Source organism: Aplysia californica, unplaced genomic scaffold (assembly GCF_000002075.1).
Source record: "Aplysia californica isolate F4 #8 unplaced genomic scaffold, AplCal3.0 scaffold00235, whole genome shotgun sequence".
NCBI lineage: Eukaryota > Metazoa > Mollusca > Gastropoda > Aplysiida > Aplysiidae > Aplysia > Aplysia californica.
The window spans coordinates 17,221-36,512 of record NW_004797505.1 but is presented as its reverse complement, the minus strand read 5'-3'; the positions used below and the strand labels follow the sequence as shown (position 1 = coordinate 36,512).

Below are 19,292 nucleotides of genomic sequence, written 5' to 3'. Positions count from 1 at the left end.
GGGGGTAGTTTGGAGTATTCGAGTGAGAGATGCAAAATTACTTATTTGCTAGACCTGGAGTTTCTGTGGGAGACATCGATAACTCCGCGGTGAATGGTTCCAGCAAACATGGACACTATTCAGTTTGGCTACAAATAGAGGGAGGCAGATTGACGAAATAACGGCCATTTAGGGATGTTTTGTATTGTTTTAGTAAGGTTTTATGGCGATCGCAACTGCATAAGGTCATATGAGCGCCAAGGGGTGGATGTCAACAGAGAGGTCCAAAGGGGGAATCAGGCGCACTCTGCTCACCTCTGTAGCCTCAACAGCACAATGTCTGCTTCGACTACTATCAAGGCACCCCGGAAATAGCAGTTCACAAAAGAGTGACAAACATACTAAAGAAGTAGAGGAAAAATGACAATCGTAAGCATGAGAAAAAAAAAAGCAGCTGTTCCTCCTATGATGTTCTGGCACAGTATGGGCATGACATTCAGCTCATTTACAATTTTACCTTGCATAAGAACATGTTTAATAACCCCCCTCCCCCTTTAGGAATGGGCTGAAGACAACTTCTGTCAGTTGCACTGCCCTGGTTTTGGGGTGAAGGGGAGGGGGTATTTAGTGGGAAGAAAAAGAAAGAAACAAAGACAGAAGTTAAAAGGATGTGAAGAAAAGAAGTAGAACACAACACTAGTACCCTCTAGCCACCCGCACACAAAAAAGACCAAATAACCAAAATTACTGAAACCAGAGTGGCAAGTTGTATCCCGGCGGGTTGTGCTTGTCTCACAAGTCATTTAAATCAGATCTAGAACTTCAAATTCATACGCCATATCAAGGACTCAGTTGTTGAAATCCGAATTTACCTTTTTTTCTTCTGTGTTCTTTTAATTTAATGTATAGGGAACACAGAACCTTTGTACCGTGAACACGTACTTACTATGTCAGCAACGCTTATTTACTTGCAACACTTGCAATACATTTCATATCTTACCTTATCAACCATACTCATATCATTCTAAATATTAGGGTCCAGCTAACATTTTGGGGCTCCAGTGGCAAAGCGAGTACCGGTTATGAGTTTAGACTCAAGAAAGAGTAAAGTCCAGCAATACGTGTTGGTGACACTGGGATCAGATGGATTGTTTCTGGGGTGTGTCATTGAACATGACAAAAACAACCCTAGCTAAAAAAAAACCCAACCCTCTCCCCAAATAAACAAATTACACCAAAAAAAAAAACACACAAAAACAACACTGGGCGCGGCACAGTGACGACCAGCAATGGTTTGTTGTGAAATTTTTCTGTATTGGTGTGGTTCGGTGTATTTGTTGTGTAAGGGAAATAATTAGACCTGCTCGTAATTCATTCCTTTAGCAGGACCTTATTTTATTGAGCTGTTCACTTTGTAAAAACACTTCAACGTTGATTTATGTCGTTTTCGTTACCATAATATGCTGCGTTGGTATTTTATATCTTTGTCAACGTGTACCATTAGACTGGTATTGTAATGTTCTACGTGAGAATGGCTGAAACATGTAAGTGTCAATTATTCTGAAGGAATATAATCTGTAACATGTAAATACCCTAACCTGTTGAGTAGATATTGTTCTTTTTGCACACTAACCAAAAATAAACATATAAGCTGTGGCTGACACACTACAAAACTGCTGAATTAGAAACCTCCCACTTGTTCAGGTTTGCATTTGTAATATCAAGTCTCAGTAGTCAGTAGTAGGCTTGGGCAGAATTGAAAAAAATAGGACTTTCAAGTCTCAAGTCCTCAAACCTTGAGACCCGCAAATCTCAAGCCTAATTTCAACTCCAACCAACAACGTAGATCTATGTTGCGACGTATGGAACATCTTTGTGATACTTGTTTGGTTGATTTTTTTTTAAAAGTTATTTTTCTTCGCTTGTTTGTTTTTTGTTCTGTTCTCTGTTGTATTAATAAACTCAGGAATTGCTTCAGCCTTGGATGGCAATGATGGCATTGAAGCATTATCCTGGCCTAGGCCTGCCTACCATTTATCGAGGAAGTGGACTCAACCAATACGCCAAGGGCGAGCAAATCCTAGCAAGTAATAGGTGTGGTACTGCCTACCCCTTATCGAAGAAATGGACTCAACCAATCCGCCTAGGACGAGCAAGTCCGAGCAAGTAGTAGGGGTGGTAGGTGTATTTGAATTCAAACAATCAAACTTAAACCACTAAATTAATAAGAAACATGCCAATTCTTAGCATTCCTTTAGACATTGGTTCACTGAGTCTTTACTCAATGTTGGTAGATCTACTGTGTGTTAAAATAATTGTATCTTTTGATTGAGGGATAGATCTATTTTGCTAGGCCACCCAAGACTTGGACTTGCTCAGTTCTAAATACTTGGTCTCAAACACTACTTGATGGGCACAAGAATTTCAAGTCTCAAGTCCAAGTCCAAGTCCTGCCCAGGCGTAGTCAGTAGCAGTACGTCGTAACAGTAAATAAATTACGTAGCCTTTGGATTAATAATGTGCACGCACGTAGGCCTACTTTTTTGTGTATTACATTAATAATCTTAATTCGTCTTACTTCCTTTTAATGCCTATTACGGCCTCTGTTACCATACAGTTTCGAGGGGACAAGCAAATGTGTTCCTCTTGATTGATGCATCACTTTTTGCATGGCTATTTTGCACTTAATTAATGTTTCTCTGACTCCCCTTATCCATCTTTCTTTTGGCCTGCCTTTTCCTGCTTCCGTCTGACCTCTAGTTCCATGTTGTCGCTGCCATGCTGTCTGGTAGTGGTCTTGGTAGATGTCCAAGACAATTCAAATCGTGGCTAAGTGAGTAGTGAGTTCAGACTCAAAAGTAGTAATGTAAGCAAGTGTCATGGGTGGTCACTGGGGTGTGTCCTTGACACGACACAACAACACTAGCTACCCTCCCACCCCCGCCCCCCCCCCACAACACTAGGACCCTGGCGACCAGCAAGGGCATGCTCGTGAAATTGTTCTGTTTTGGTTAAATTTTATGCATTTATGTAAACATTTATAATAATTATTATTTATTTATGAATGCATGTTTGCCATTGAAACCCAAATTTCCACAAGGGGATCAATAATATAATGTAATTTATTAATATTAAAATTTTATTATTATCTCTTCTTCTTCTTCTTCTTCTTCTTCTTCTTCTTCTTCTTCTTCTTCTTCTTCTTCTTCTTCTTCTTCTTCTTCTTCTTCCCCGTTTGGACTTCTCTTTTGACATCCACCCCTTGGCGCTTATATGACCAAAACTAATGCATTTGCGAGCTCCGTAAACACCATACTTAAACAAACAGAACAAAGCATCTACATGTACACCACGTGGGATGCGCACAGACTTTGCTAATTTTGAGGCGTTGATTGCGAATAATAATATCACATTAGAATTGTCATCGAACTAAAAAAAATTGTTTTAAAGCTGTGGCAGGGCAAAAGGCTGAAGACTCACCACATAGTCCGATTAAAACAACGCTTGCAGCATTCCAAACGACACGACTTTTGTAGGGAGAATTCGTCTCCTTTCGGTGAATTCGCGACCTTAGAATTACAAAGTTCTATCACCACATTTTTAGCTGTGTTGTGTTACCATGACCATGAGGTAATCGAACAAATTTTCTAGAACAAAAGGCTCTATAACAATTGTGACATTATTCGGAGTCGTTATAGAGATATTCAAAGAATTGCATTTGAAAATACTTAACATGTTATAAAACTAAAAATCTTTAAAGTTAAATATTTTTAAAAACGTTGTGCTGAAAAAATGGAACTTTGTATTTCTAGGGTAGCGAATTCTTGAATACTTTTGCTAAAGAAAATTAACATAATGCTCCATTTTAAATATTAACTTCCTGAGAAACGGACGATTTTTGGGCAAACGATTTCTGGTTTGGTGGGCACGCAGCATTGTCGTGTTTTGAGATTTCGCTGCGGCAGATACAAACTTTACTTTTCTTACTTTTTCATTCTCTGTTTTCGTTAAGGGTCGAGGGGAGATGCAGTTTTCTATGGTTGGTCAGCTCTGCAGCTCTTTCAATTGGAATATCATAATGTCTCAGGGTTTTTTGACTCCCTCAATCCATCTTATGCGTGGGCTTCATCTTACTTTATATCCGGAGTACGGTACCTGGTGTTATAGACTCTCGAGGATGGCTGGCAAGGTGACAATCATAACAGATGGCCTAACCATTTATTTTAATCCTCTGTTTTTCTATGAAACTCAGTAATAGTCGCTCTAATTTCTTAATTTCTCTGCCTGTATCTTCTTGCGATGCTAAAGGTTTTGCGGAGACACTTCATCTCGCATGTAGTAATTTTATTTTCATGGGTTTAGCCACTAGAAAAACAAACAAACAAAACAAACAAACAAACAAAGATACAAAAGAAGGTTTCTACCATCTGGAATAAAGCTGCTGCTGAAATAAACATTACTGTGAATTGCTGTTGATTTTGTCTTCGAGCCGTTCTCTGCTGTCCTGTCCTGTCAGCCCACCCTTTCACCCTTTCACCCACACGGGAGCAAGAGACGAATTTAGTGGTCAAAGGGAACTAATCTAAATAAGACAGTAATAAATATTATCGTGCATGATACGAATGTTTTCCCTTTTGAGCGTAGGTACCGATAAAACACATCGATGTCAAATAATGATCTTTATCTACCAAAAGTATTTATTATTTGCTATGGAAACACAATACATATCCAAGTGAGGCTTTTAACACAAAAAAAGGCGTTTGTCTTTTACGACAGAACTGGGTTATCCTTCTGGCTTTAAGTTGTATGATTTGCTAGTTTAGGACTTTGTAGGCAAAAATCATGCTGTTACTTTTCATATTTGAAGCAATGATGCTATTTGAATTCTTCTTCGTGTGTCACATTTGCACAGGAAATTGGTATTGTCTTCTGATTGCTGTAATTTCTTTCACCTGTCTGAGCTACAAATCGCTACCTCAGAATTATAAAGTTTGATCATATATTTTTGGCCAATTTGAGCAATTTATAAGACTTTGAGGCCAAAAACCAAATGTTCTATCTGTTCTATCAAAATCATACAATAATTATTAGGAGTCATAATCAAGATATTCCAAGAATTGCATTCTTAAAAGCTTGTCATGTGTGAAGCTGAACATTTTTTACATCTAATTTCTTAAAACTAGATATTGAGCAGTTAGTACTTTGGGATTCCAAGGCAGCGTATATGTCTATTGCGCTGTTTGTGCAAACGACAAGAGTTTTTCCTCTTTGCTTGGGACGTCGGCTCAATGCTACCATCTCAAGAGTTAAAGGCAGTGTTACTTGTATAGCTTGCTCACTGTCGTCTGACGGCGGTTAAAGTGGGATAAAAGCAAATAGCTCTATTTAATCTCTCTGGGTCTTTGCATACGGGTCTAAAAGTTTAACGACCAACAGAATCTAACATCCCATTCATAAAAATCACTGCTAACTAAGGTTCTGACACCTTTTCATTGATGTAAGCCTAAAGCGGGTCAAAAAAATAATAGGGGATTTACAGCACACACGTAAAACATTTAAAAGTTGACATATTTTCCTCAACACCACTCTTTAATGTTTGCCAAAAGAAACACGATTCGAGAGATGGGCTGAGTATTTTTTGAGGCTCACCTTGAGCACGTGAAGACGTCAAGACAGCCGAGGGATGAAATTTACAAGCTTGCACTGAAATGTGTGGGCAGCCACGTCTGTGGGGGCTGTTCCCCCTGGAAACGACCTCGTTGAATCCGAGCTTGCTGATTTAAGTGCTCTTTGAATCCGCGTTTAAAAAAAATTGATTTTAAAGAAGGAAAAAAAAAAACGGGGAATCTATCTCCTCTCGTTGAATCCGAGCTCGTTAAATCAGAGTTCCACTGTATTTGGCAACTTGGAAACACATGTGTCACTTTTCTCTGAAGATTTATTGCTCCATTCCACATTGGTTGGGGGTGGTGTCATAAATAAAAATATGTGTCTGTCTTAGTGCGTTTCCAACTGGAATGTTAAAACATAGCCAAGTCAAAATAAATGGTGTTCTAACCTTTCTTTGTATACGTTCATGTTTATACTCTCTTTTTTCTTTTAAATGTTATTCGCTGTTTTAAGTTTATTTCGATCGTTCAATTTGAATGCCTTCTTCTTCTCATTTAGTATTTTTTTAAAGTCCTTGCTTACCCATCGCTTATTGCTTGGGTAGCAAGTAGCTTTTTTTTTTTTTAGATGAATGTAGATCTTCACAAAACCTGATGTAACCAGCTATTGTTTCACATTCTTCATCTGAACTATTACATGTATCTTTAAAAATATCCCAGTCTGTACATTCACGGTATCCACTGAGGCTTTCCCTCTTTTCTTCACTCTAGATGAAGACAGCTATTTTTTATTGGCCATGTCTGTGCGGTCACTTTGAATCGTCTCTTTAGCATGTGTATGTGTGTGTGTGTGTGTAATTGTGTGTGTGTGTGTGTGTGTGTGTGTGTGTGTGTGTGTAGGTGTGTGTGTGTGTTTATGCGTGTGTGTACGTGCGTGTGTGTCTGTGTGTGTCTGTGTGTGAGCGTGTGTGCGCGTGTGTGTATGTATGTGTGTGCGTGCTAGTGTGTGTTTGTGTATGTCTGTGTATGTTAATGTGTGTGTACATAGGAACATATGAATAATTTTATGAGCTCAGATGTCGCTTGAATGATGAATTTCAATATCGATCGAAAGCACATACAGCATAGTCGTCGTCGGCGTCGTTGTTATTGTTGTTGCTGTTGTAGTTGTCGTTATTGTTGTTATTGTTAGTATCATTGTGACAGGATCCCAGATTATTACATAATGATCCCGCCCCCCCCCCCTCCAAAAAATCCCACGAGGAGAAATCCTACATGTCTTGCACGTTGTGCTGTGTTTACTTAACAGACAAACGACAGTGGTCGGATAGGGAAGAGAGCTCTGGCCTAGGAGGTTGTAAAATAATAATAAGATTTGTATAGCAAAAATTCTCGCTGAACAGCAAACTCTGAGAGCTTTACAATCTATATTATTACCTCAGCAAACATGCTAGCATTCTGAAACATGACATTCTCAATTTTATGGGAAGCTTACAGTGCAAGCTGCCATGTTGTAGGCGCTAAAGCACTAACAAACTGACAAGATCTTTTGCTGTCTTTGGCTGGGTACCCATTCCCACCTAGGTGAAGTGAAGAAAATTCGTGTAAAATGTCTTTTCGAATGACACAACGCCGGGCCTGATGCTTGAACCCCCGAGCCCGCAACCTCAATATTGCGAGTCCGGTAGCCTGAAGAGGTCCTTGTTTCTAGCTAATAGAAAATGTCAGGCAATCTGTGTAACAGGGCATTAGGGTAGGTGGTCACTGGAGGATGCCCGCCAGAGCAACAGATAACTGTGAAGCCCATCGGTTAAGATGAGACATGCCCCTTTGAAATCTGGAACCATAATCATTTTGATACTTTCTAATCTAGTTCGCGGGATATCATAATTTTATTATCATGGCTCACAAATTATATCCCCTACAATCTAGAAGACTGGCTCTAAGGTTACCCCCCCCCCTTTCCACCTCCTCCTCCCCAGTACACGCACATATCTTTCTATTTGGCATTAAACCCCGGAACCAACGAATTTTGAGTCCTAACAAGAAACATTGAAGGAATTATAAGCTGTTTACCTACATATCTCGTAAACATTACAGAGATCATAGCGTCACTTGCAGACGGTGGAATGGAAAAATAAAATGTATCAGAAGACTATTACTAATGAGCAAAACTTTGTGAAAAACTTTTTTTTTAAAGTACAGTTTTGACAAACAGATTGAAGCAATGACAACGTATTGTGTCAGACCAGACAACTATTGTTTGTAAGTTTGGACTAAAGTTTTGATGAAGTAGATGGCAGTCACCAAGTCGGGGATGATGATGGCGCAGAAGACCAGAGACAACATGACGATGGCCCCTGCACCAGTAGACATGCTGGACGTCCGTTCATCGGGTGCTGACATCACTTTTCTCACGGTAGACGAGAGGTGGGAGTGGTCCACGCTCAAATTCCGTTGAATGTCTGACGTCACTTCTTGTACTTCTTCCAAAGAGAGTTCCACACTAGTTGAATTGGCGATGCACTTACATTTACAGAGTGAGTTGTGTGGAATAACGGTCAGGTTTTTTGCTGTGCTAGGAGTCCAATTGTGATTGATGTCACCCGCGAGACAACGGTATACGCCCTGGTCTTCATTTTCGAAATTTAAAATCTTAAAAGTGGATGCAGCTCCTTCACCGAATGTGACGTCATCTTTCTGCCAACGGAACCTGAGATGCATGGGATTGTGAGATTGACAAGAGAGTTTCACCAGAGTACCTTCAGGAACGTTCGTTAGCGATGAGATCAGTTTTGGTATGGACGTATTGATGGACACTTCCAAAGGGCTGCTTGTTAAGGTAGTGCCATCGAACAGTTTCAAGTCACAGGTATAGTTGCCTTCGTCACCGTCTCCAAAATGTGAGACACTTAGTGTGTCTACAAGTGCGTTCGCCACCGGACCACCATTCAGCTTCCATGTAAAGTTAGCAGAAGTCGGTATTGGAGACGAACAAAAGAGTTCAACGTTTTCCCCAGGAAATGGTGCTGTCTTGTTGGTGAGAATACGTGGTGTGGAGTCAGCAAGACTCAAGGTTACAACATTGCTGAATGGGGATGAGGCCTTGTTTACTTTTGTTTGACATTTGTACGCCCCCATGTCCGCTGAGTTTACGTTGTCCAACTGAAATGTCGAAGTTTGCATCGTCCTAATCGCACTGCCGTGGGACAAGAAGTAGTTACTAACTCCCACGTCCGAAGTTTTGCACGTCAATGTAACGGAAGATCCCCACATCACCATTGTGACGTCAGCGGACAAAGAGGGAGTGGCAAGATCCTTTTCCTGCAGGGTGACGTTGTTGCTTTGTTTTGACCTCACATCCCCTATCTCTGAGAAACACGAATAGTTTCCGGCATGATCGTCAGGTGTGAAATTAAGCAGCTCGAAATTCTCAGTCGAAGGAAAACGGGCTGTCGTACTGTGTGGCGTTTGCCAGAAGAATTTGTCCACTGGGTCATTGCTCTTACACGTGAACTCCACGCCACCACCTTTGGCTACTTGGAGAGTCTCTCTGGGCGTGTCGCCGGCCACTCTGGGCAACGCGTAGATAGACAACTTTGGGGTAGATATAACAAAATGGAGATATATGTCATTACTGTCAGGGGAGAACAGACCTGACGCAGTATTCTGAACTTGACAAGTGTACGAGGCATCGTCACTGGGCAAGAAACTGGCGACGTGAAGATTCGATTCTTTGTGTTCGATAATTTGCCCGCTGTTTTTCTTCCAGGAAAAGGCAAGGTTATTGTTATCATGTGTTGGCGGGGTGCAGGTCAAGGTCACATTCTGCCTTGGCGGCACAGGAAGGTCACGTGATACGCTCAGTTTGGGCTGACCTGGAAGAACTGATAGGGTGAGTTGGACATCGTTGCTAAGCGCTGACTCCAGCCCTGACACCACAACACTGCACTGGTATTTCCCCTCAGTCGTTGCCAGTACATTATCAAAATTAAATGTCAGCCCCACGGTGTCCAAAAGGAAATTCCCGTTCTGGTACCACTTGAATTTTTCAACCGTCCCCTTGCCTTTGTAAGAGCAAGTCAGATTGGCTCCGATTAAGTTCCCGCCTTTGGGAACTATCTTTAGCGACGCTTCCGGGGTGGATGGAACCTTGACGCATTCATAGCCAGTGCCTAGCTCGTTGACACAGCGTTCTTTACTGATGTCACAGGTATGGGTTCCTTTCTCGCATTCATTCTCATCCGCACAAAGATGCCGGAATTCGTTCTTGCAGCAAGTGGAATGCAACTGAATTGCATTGTTGTCAGCGACTTTGATGACCGCCACACAAGATTCGGAGCATTGCACAACTTCATTCAAGTTCTGGGTTTCAGCTGGATCGGCAAAATGAGATGGGTCGATGTTCTCTTTAGCCCAGCTAATGACACCTGCCTTGGCCTGTAGTAGATATGATTATTGTTAGTTTTGGTTAATGCTTTCTTTTGGGTACTTGTGACACTATAAGGTCATTTGAGTGTCGAAGATAAGAAGCATTATAAGAGAGTAACGTATAAACAAAGAAGAAGAAGAAGAGATAAGAACAATAGTTGTTTGGTAGGAAAAAAAGAACAAACCCCACCACAGCACAAGCCAACCATGCCATGTGGAAGAAACACAAATCAAACGATACACACATGTATTCAAAAAGCATGTGAAGACTACAGGTTAAAAAGCCCCCAACAATTAAAAAAACCCAAACAAGCCCCCTCCCATCTTCTACAAAATAAACAAAGCAACAACAACAACAACAAGAACAATAACAACAACAACAACAACAACAGGTCTTTATTTGCGAAATAGAAGAAAGCCAGAAAGGTGTAGGGGCTGCGAAAGAAAAGAGGGGTAATATAACGTCCGAAAAGACCAACAAGGGAATTAGATGTACGGACGATAGGGGAAGAGGAAGACCAACAAGGGAAGTAGATGTACGGACGATAGGGGAAGAGGAAGACGAAACGTTAAGGAAGTGAACACAGCAGAGAGTAATAATATTATGTTGCACAAATTCTTTCACAGAGCGAGATCACACAGCCACAAGCGAAGCAGCTCTTCGTCCCCGGGCAATGGTGATCAGCCGGAGAATGAGCAGGTGCGGACAGAGGGAGAGCAGCAACAAAGACAAGAGGACGCAGTAGAGAAGGGATAGGCTCGATGGACACTTGGATTCCCAGTTGGACAAAGACATTTTGACTTGTGATATGGCGAGGAATAATAATGGAATGGACACAAAAAAATCAGATGAAAGTGAAAGTAGCATCTCTTAATATTAGAGTAGAGACTTCAAAACTGATTTTTAAAAAAGAGGTCAGCGGTCTTTGGGAACCTAAGAATTGAAAAATGTAACCTAAGGCAAGGACTACTATACTATGTAGTCCTTGACCTAAGGAAAAATACCGAGTTGACTCAGATTTTCTACTGATCAACAGACAGTGGGGTGGCGTTATTCACTACAGTGCAGATACGTATTACAGCAAGGGTATATGAACTCTTTTTAATCCACGGTTCAAGGAGCAAGATGTTAAACTAATTTTTCAAAGTGAAAGAGTAATAATTTCGTCAGCTGTTTTTGATAATAATAAACTGTCCATTGTAAATGTAATATGGTCCTTGCATAGAGACTGAAAAATTCGCTTTTTAAAACTTTCTAATGACTTAAATTGGGATCCACATATCCGAGGAGGAAAGAAGAATTATTTGTGTGGGAGATTTTAACATAGCTCTGAAGGCCGCAGATGTAATTGCCGGTGCAAACCATATAACCACTTGTCAATATCTTCAAACTTTGATCAGTACCTTGGGATTGACGGATGCGCGGAGAAAGCTTCATCCACTTGGTAAGTCTCACACTTGGAGTAGAGGTAATCCCATGTCGTTCTTTGTCGAGGAGTCTTTGGTGCCTTATATAATTAATTCAGAGATTACTAGTATAGGATTCAGTGATCACTGATTGGTATCCACCACTTTTGAATTTACTTTCTTTAGACTAGGAAAGGGAATATATAAACTGAACACTAGCGTCCTAAGAGATCCCGACTATTGTGATATAAAAACAGAAATCTTTGCTACTAAGAGAGAATACAAGGAACTGAACCCACATTTACAATGGGAAAAGATAAAGGTGAACATGAGAGAAGTGTCTCAACAGTATAGTAGATTCAAAGCGAGAGAAACAAGCCACCGAAGGGAAACATTATAAGCTAAACTGAACCTCTTTGAAAGCTATTTGGAATGCGATAATTACAACCATGATTATCTAACCAAACAAATTACTAAAAGTAAAAGTAAATTGGAGATAGAAGACTTGTATGGAACCAAAGGTGCCCAGAAAAAAAGGGCAAGGGTCAAATGGATAGAAAAAGGTGAGAAATGTACAAAATACTTTCTATCGTTGGGGAAGAACAGGTCCAACGCCAATACCATAAACGAGTCAAAAATGCACGTGGTGAGTGTCTAACAAATAAAATAGACATTTCAGAAGAAATAGGCTGCAATTTAAAGCTCTATACCATAGAAGTCAGAGCTCTAACGAACAGTGTCATAACTCATTCACGGACTTTGTCCATAATTTAGAACTTCATACATTGACAGAACCCGAGGCGGCTTTGTGTGATGATCCTATCTCGAGGGAGGAGGTCACAGCAGCCTTAAACTAAAGTCTATGAAAAATGGTTTGGCGCCTAGAACAGATGAACTGCCCATCGAGTACTATAAAGTATTTTGGCGACATCTGAAAGCTCCTCTAATGGAATGCTTCGACTTTAGCTTTAAAGAAAGCATTCTCCCTCTATCAGAGAGGTTTACTGTAATTATCCTTCCTTAGAGGAAAAGATCTGCTTACATACATACGTGGTAACAGGAGGCCAATCTCACTTACTAATGCTGACTACAAAATTTTGGAAAAAGAACTATCAATACGTCTAAACGCAGTTATTAATACACTAATTGGAGAACAGCACGTAGGTTTAATGAAAAGAAGGAATATCGCAACACTACATAGAGAAATAGATGATCTTTTGCAATATCAGAGAATCAACAAGAGATCTGGACTCTTATTAGCCATTGATTTTAAACAAGCTTTCGATTCGATTAAAATTCTCTATATTTTAGAAACGTTAGGAAAATTTGGATCTGGTCCATACTTTATAAAATGGATGAAATTTTTTAATACTGAAAAGCTAATATGCCTTAAGAACGGGGGTCATGTATTGGATACGTTCCAGATGACTAATGGAGCCAGACAGGGTTGCCCAATTTTTCCACAATTGTTCATTCTTGCTGTTGAACTTTTTGCTAAAAAATATATAATTCCCTTCATTAGAGGGTATAGTTACCGATCAAGGAGCAGAACCTCTAAACATTAGACAATACGAAGACGACACAACCTTATTGGGGGCTCTCGTGGCCTAGAGGTTAAGATGTTCGCCTCTCATTCAATGGGTCCCGGGTTCGACACCGGAGAGCGACGGAAATTTTTCTTCTCTAAAATGTCTCTTTTCACCTCCTTTCCAGCTTTCTAGCAATGTTTTGTCTTCCGCTTTCGTCTCCACTCTCTGCCCCCACCCCCTCACCTCCTTTGCGCCCTCCTCTGGGCCCCTGACTCTTTCTGTGGCCTTTCTATTGATTCTCCTTTGCTCTTTTTCCTGCTGTCTTTCATCCACACCCCTGATCTTCTGGTAGGCAAGATCTACACCTAGCCTTCTCGGACAAGGGCGAAAAATCTCGGAGGGTCCGCGTGCAAGTTGCGCACGTTAAAGATCCCTTGGTAGTCCAAGATCGACAAGAGTGGGCTTCGGCCGCCATTTACGGCAAAATTCAAAATTTCCTACCAACTGAAAATGTTTAATGTGTCCCGCGTGCTCATATGACCTTATGCAGTTGCGAGCGCCGTAAACCAATTAAAAAAAAATAATTTCCAACCTTATTCTTGAGTGACATTAGCGATTTGAAAGAAGCATTTAATCAGCTGTAAGAGCACTCAATTTTTTTTCTGGTCTACGCTTGAACCTAGACAAACCGTTTGCAATATGTACAAATGGGGAGCACATTGACACTGCAGGTATAGAATTACAGTTCACAGATTGAGCGAAAATTCTAAACTTGCACTTCAGCAATCATAAACCAACGGCAGAAATAGACCAAAGACCGACAAGGTAGACAATCTACTCAGAGCACTGGGAAGATGGCCACAGCGTGATCTAATATTTTCGGCAATTTGTATCTGTTAAAGACGCTTGGAATAACACAGTTCAACTTTATAATGCAAAGCATTACCTTACCAAACAATGTATTAGAACAAGTAAATAAGATATTTTTTAGGTTTTTGTGGAAAAAATGATTCAATAATAAAAAGCATATTTTTATGAAAGGTGAAAGGCAAGGTTCTGTGTAATGATTAAGAAAACGGGGGAATAAGGATGATTGACATATTTTGTTTCCAAGATTCAATACTTTCAGGGGCAGAAGCGCTCCTTAAACCGGGACAAAAACAAAAACAAAACAAAACAATGGAAGGGCATAGTCAAGTCTTTCTTTGGGGATCTTGGGGGGTTACACGTCTTTAGGAGTAAGGTCTCCGTAAAGAAGTTTAAGGGAATGAATGCCATCTCTAGTCCATTCTGGCGAGAGGTCCTCACAAAAATTAATGTTTACAGTATGCAGACAGTTGTTCACATGATATTCCACAAAGGAGTGACCCTCTTTTTAATAATACTCATAAAAAATATAGGAATAAGATAATCCTTCCTCCTTCCGGTGTAAAAAGAGGAATAATAATAGTAAATGATATAACGGTCGGAAGGCGAATTTTGAATCTAGATGAAGGTACACAAAGGTTTGGCCTATAGGGCCGTTGTGTTTTGGACTACAACATATTAATAAATGCAATAAAAAACTGTCTTGGGTATCACATCCAGAGCTATTAAAGTACTTTTAAAAAGGTGCTTAAGAACAAATTTTAGTTTTATCTAAAAATGTACTTAAGTAGGCCTACAGTTTAAGTACCTTTCTCTAAAATGTACTTTTAAAAACGTACTTATGAGTACATTTTGAGTATTTTCTGCTGATATGCTAAAACACTTCAGTGCTAATGCAAAACATCATATTGAATAACAGATCCAGTATTTTTGACAAATTAGGCCATTTATTACTTAAAATGTAAACAGTATACAAAGCATTTGAATAGGCTATACTATGTACGCACTAAACGTTGGTGGAAATGGTCCGTGAAATTGAAAAACAAAACAACAACAACAAACAAACAGTGAGTAAGTAATATAATGAATAGAACTTGCTTGAGCAAGACAATGTGATCAAATGTAAGTCAGTCCAAGAGGTCGGAAAGTTCTTCAGGAAAAGTATCCAAATTGGAAAACGTAGAGGCAAGGGGAGGGGTGGTGAGAGTGAGGAGAGCTTTTGTTTTCACTTTCAGAACATGATTTTAAAAAAAAAGGCTACAATCCTGTTATACCATGCCGGTATGTATGTGTGAAGAACGACGAGAGCAGTGTAAGTGTTTTATTATAAATTATTTATTTCATTTATCCCACAGAGGTGTAGATAAGGCGCTGTATATTTCGGCATACAAAAGATCACGAGTCTCATTAGATATAACCCCTCCCACTGCACACTCCCACAGAGGTGTAGATAAGGCGCTGTATATTTCGGCATACAAAAGATCACGAGTCTCATTAGATATAACCCCTCCCACTGCACACTCCCACAGAGGTGTAGATAAGGCGCTGTATATTTCGGCATACAAAAGATCACGAGTCTCATTAGATATAACCCCTCCCACTGCACACTCTCAGTATAAGGACAGGATAAACTGCCAAATGCATATTTTGCCCAAGCACTCAGTTTCCTTCAATATTATGATAGAGTAGGGTTAGGACAATACATATACACCAATTTTTGTACAGTATAATCCACATGAAAGACGTTAGTCACAAAAAACATGCGATTCGGGGGGGGGGGGGGGGGGGGGTTATTCCATAAAAAATGGACTAGTGGTTTAAACAGGATATCTCAATAAGGAAATAAGCTACTGCTTTGATATTTGTGTATACATTGTACATTTTAGTACTGATAAGACTGAACCCTTCAAATTCGTGATAGGTCTATAAGTTTTCGTTTTAGATGCCAGATCCTTATGCATCATATTGTTTTAAAAAAAGTAGGGGGATAGGTGTGGAATTCTATATACATTTTACATGGGAACACAGTTACAGACTGTTTGAAAGGTTCAATTTGATACAGATAGTCTTGAGAACAATCATGCCAAGTTTCAAAGATATTGAACCAAAACGTTTTGAGATATTCTGGTCAAACTGTAGGAGAATGCGCGAAAAATGAATTTTTGAGAAAACGGCAAAAATAAGACAAAATAAGACAAAATTTGCCAGTATTTTGTAATGACCTTCTTTGGAAGCCCCCAGCTTGATATGACTCCTCTCCACTATCCTCCCCAGCTGCCTGGATCCTCTTTTCAGCTCTCTTCATCTTCTTTTCTGCTGTTGCCTCCTTCTGAGCAGCTTGAAGTTTTAGATAATCCAGTTTACGAAAACCGGAATATTGATGTTCCCCCACTGGTAACCCTAACTTTTCAAAAACTGCAAATCTCCCTATTTCTCCCTCATTGGACACTATTGTGGCATCACTAAACGGCTATCTCTAACCTATCCCTACCATAAAATGTTACTTTTGGACATCTTTCCCAAAGTAAATGGTGAAACGATTCATTGACATTTTGGGTCCTCCGTGTAAACATTTCCGCAGCAATATATTACTCGATAAGTCTTCAAAGACTGGCTTTATTTCACTCATAACATATTCCGGAAGCACATTTTTGTCAGAACGATCACACCAGTCCCCACATTCTTCATGATTTCCATTTCAATGATGCCAAATAGCCCAAACGGATTTCCGCATTTTCTCTAAATCTCCTTAATTCTTACTGATAGCCCCACCATAATGTCCTTGGATTCTCTTGATAGCTACTTTTGTTAACTTTCCAGCACCCCCAATCCCTTTCATTTTCTTCTACGCTACCTGATATACCTTGTTTTTACACTGAGTCACTTTGTCTAACAATCTCTTTCCCATCCTCTTCTGCACGTCCCACAACATTCTAATTTTTCAAGTTCGATGTCTTCGTAAATTGGAGGATTAGCCCCAGCTAGAATCTTAAAACTTTTTGAATCCCCATCCCCTAAATACCTAGCATACTTCAGCTCATACTGCTCCTCTGATCTTCTAAAAATCTTATAAATTCCAGCTGGTTCCACGCTCCCAGCAGATCCAGTATGGTTTTTTTTACAGTCTTTCTCATGGTTTATTTTCCACCCCTCTAGATCACCCCCGTTTTTTCGCGCCTCCATCTTTCCACACCTGTCGCAGTAGTTAGTCAAAACTTCTGTATCTAAAACTTTGAATGGTCCTTTTGCTGCTAATTGATAAACAAGTTGATACCCCATTCTTACTAGAAAACCACCTCCTTTGCCAAGTCCCATCACATACCACAGTCACACTATCTCCCTCTGCGGACTTCAGTTCCTCTGCTGCACTCTTCTTACTTTCCCTTGCAAAGTCTGTTGTAGCCTTCACTAACGTATCTCTAAAAATACTAGACCTAACAGAAGAAACTGATGGTGGAAGATCCATTGAAGCTAAAACCCCCCACCCTTTCCTATTGTGACACTCAATCGAATACATAGCCATCTGAAACCGAAGGTTCAGGTTTTCTTTCGTCTTCAGTGATGGCATACTATGTTTACAAAAATTGCACACCACTGTCATTTCAGACTCTATTCCTTTCAGTTTCTCTGTCACTGAAAATGTATTTTTTCCCAACTCTGGTGAACAGAAGCATGAAGGGCAAGGGAACAAATTGAAAAAACTTTCTAAATCCTCCTGCCTAAACAGTCTCAGTCCTTTCCATCTTGCACTACAGTCCCCAGCACCACTACTCCGCCCAACTCCTGACTCTCTTTCAGATCGTAGCTTCATAAATGAAGCAGACATGACATTTGTGGCTTCACTTCCCGTGTCTTACACACACACATACATACACACACACAATTATATATATATATATATATATATATATATATATATATATATATATATATATATATATATATATATATATATATATATATATATATATATAATAATAAATATAAACGTGTTTTTTTTTTAAAGTTTTGATCCTGAAAGGGGAAAGCATGCGACAATAACAACAGCAACATGGCACTCGTGGGTACCTCACCATCCCTTGACCAAATGTGACTCTACAGAAATAATACACCACCTCAAACTACGGTCTAGTGGATCCCAGCTAGCTAGGTCAGTGCGAGATCCTCAGCAACGATCTCGCTGACAATAATGCCAAAACATGCAACAGCGCTGCTCGGCCCAGGCCGCCAAAATTGCATTTTATGGAAGTGCGTGCGCCCAGATAGAACTGATTACAAAAGACACTCCGATATCCCACACGTGGACGAATACAAAAGGCAATATCCTTAAAACAAGAGGCACAAATTAAGTCCCGCGACGACCAGAAACTACTGGCAAAAATCAGGACTGGTGATTTCTCTGGGCTTCGGGCCTAGAAAAACAAATTAGACAAAACATCGGACCCAATCTGTCCATTGTGCAGCAAGGAGCTCCAAGATTTGGAGCACTGGCTGCAGAGATGCCCTGCTCTGGTGGTCCGGCGTGGCATCTCTTTCGGGAGGATTCAGGGAGGTTGGACTGCATCACACGCCACACAAGAGAAGCGGTGGCTCTGGCGAAGAGCACGCTCTTCGGGGCTCCAAACATTTTGAACGGATAGGTTACCACACACACAAGAACAAGAACAAGAACAAGAACTAGAACAATAACAACAACAACAACAACAACAACGACAAACAACAACAAAAACAACAGTAAGAACAGATGACGACAACAACAACAATAACCAGAAAAAAACTAAAACCCCAAAAACGACAACAACCGCAAAAACAAAGACAACAACAACAACGAATGACAACAACGCCGACGACAATAACAAGAACACCACCACCACACCACCACCACCAACAACGAAAAACAACAACAACAACAACAACAACAACAACAACAACAACAACAACAACAACAACAACAAAAGTACTGTCGCAAAGTTATGATTGTGATTTTCGTCCATTAAAACCTGTCTTGACGCAAAGTGGATATGATTTTTCTTCTGTTTGCATGTTTTACCGCAAAGAGGATACATACATCCTATTAATGTTACAATCTCAACAATAATAGAACAACAACAGCAACAACAACAACAAGAACAACAACAACAACAACAACAACAACAACAACAACAGCAAAAACAAACCAAAACAAAGCAAAAACAAAACAAAAAACCCTCACACAGACCTGGTTGGTTTCCAGCCAGAGCCGGATCTTATTTCTCCCGGTGGCCCTGATGGCCTTGATCACATCCTGGTACTCCGGCTCGTCCTGAATGACCGCTGGGACCATGTCCTTTTGGCACGCAGTCTGACGCTCCGAGTACTTGTATTTCTTCACGGTCGCCCAGTAGGTGTTGCCGGCGGTGGTTATTTCGTAGAAGTCATTGCTATCGACAACGCAGTGGCCATATTCCGATGTCAGAACTATAAGGAAGGG

General features: G+C 40.3%; 1 protein-coding gene across 1 annotated transcript; it reads right to left on the bottom strand.

The window, feature by feature from the left end:
• Window positions 1-7,763: 7,763 nt before the first annotated feature.
• On the bottom strand, window positions 7,764-19,280 carry LOC101863749 (sialoadhesin; the record flags this gene model as incomplete). The annotated part of the gene is given in 2 exon segments (XM_013083484.2): window positions 7,764-10,028; window positions 19,041-19,280. Coding segments are annotated over 2 exon segments (2,424 nt in total), but the record flags the coding sequence as incomplete, so codon positions are not given.
• Window positions 19,281-19,292: the final 12 nt, after the last annotated feature.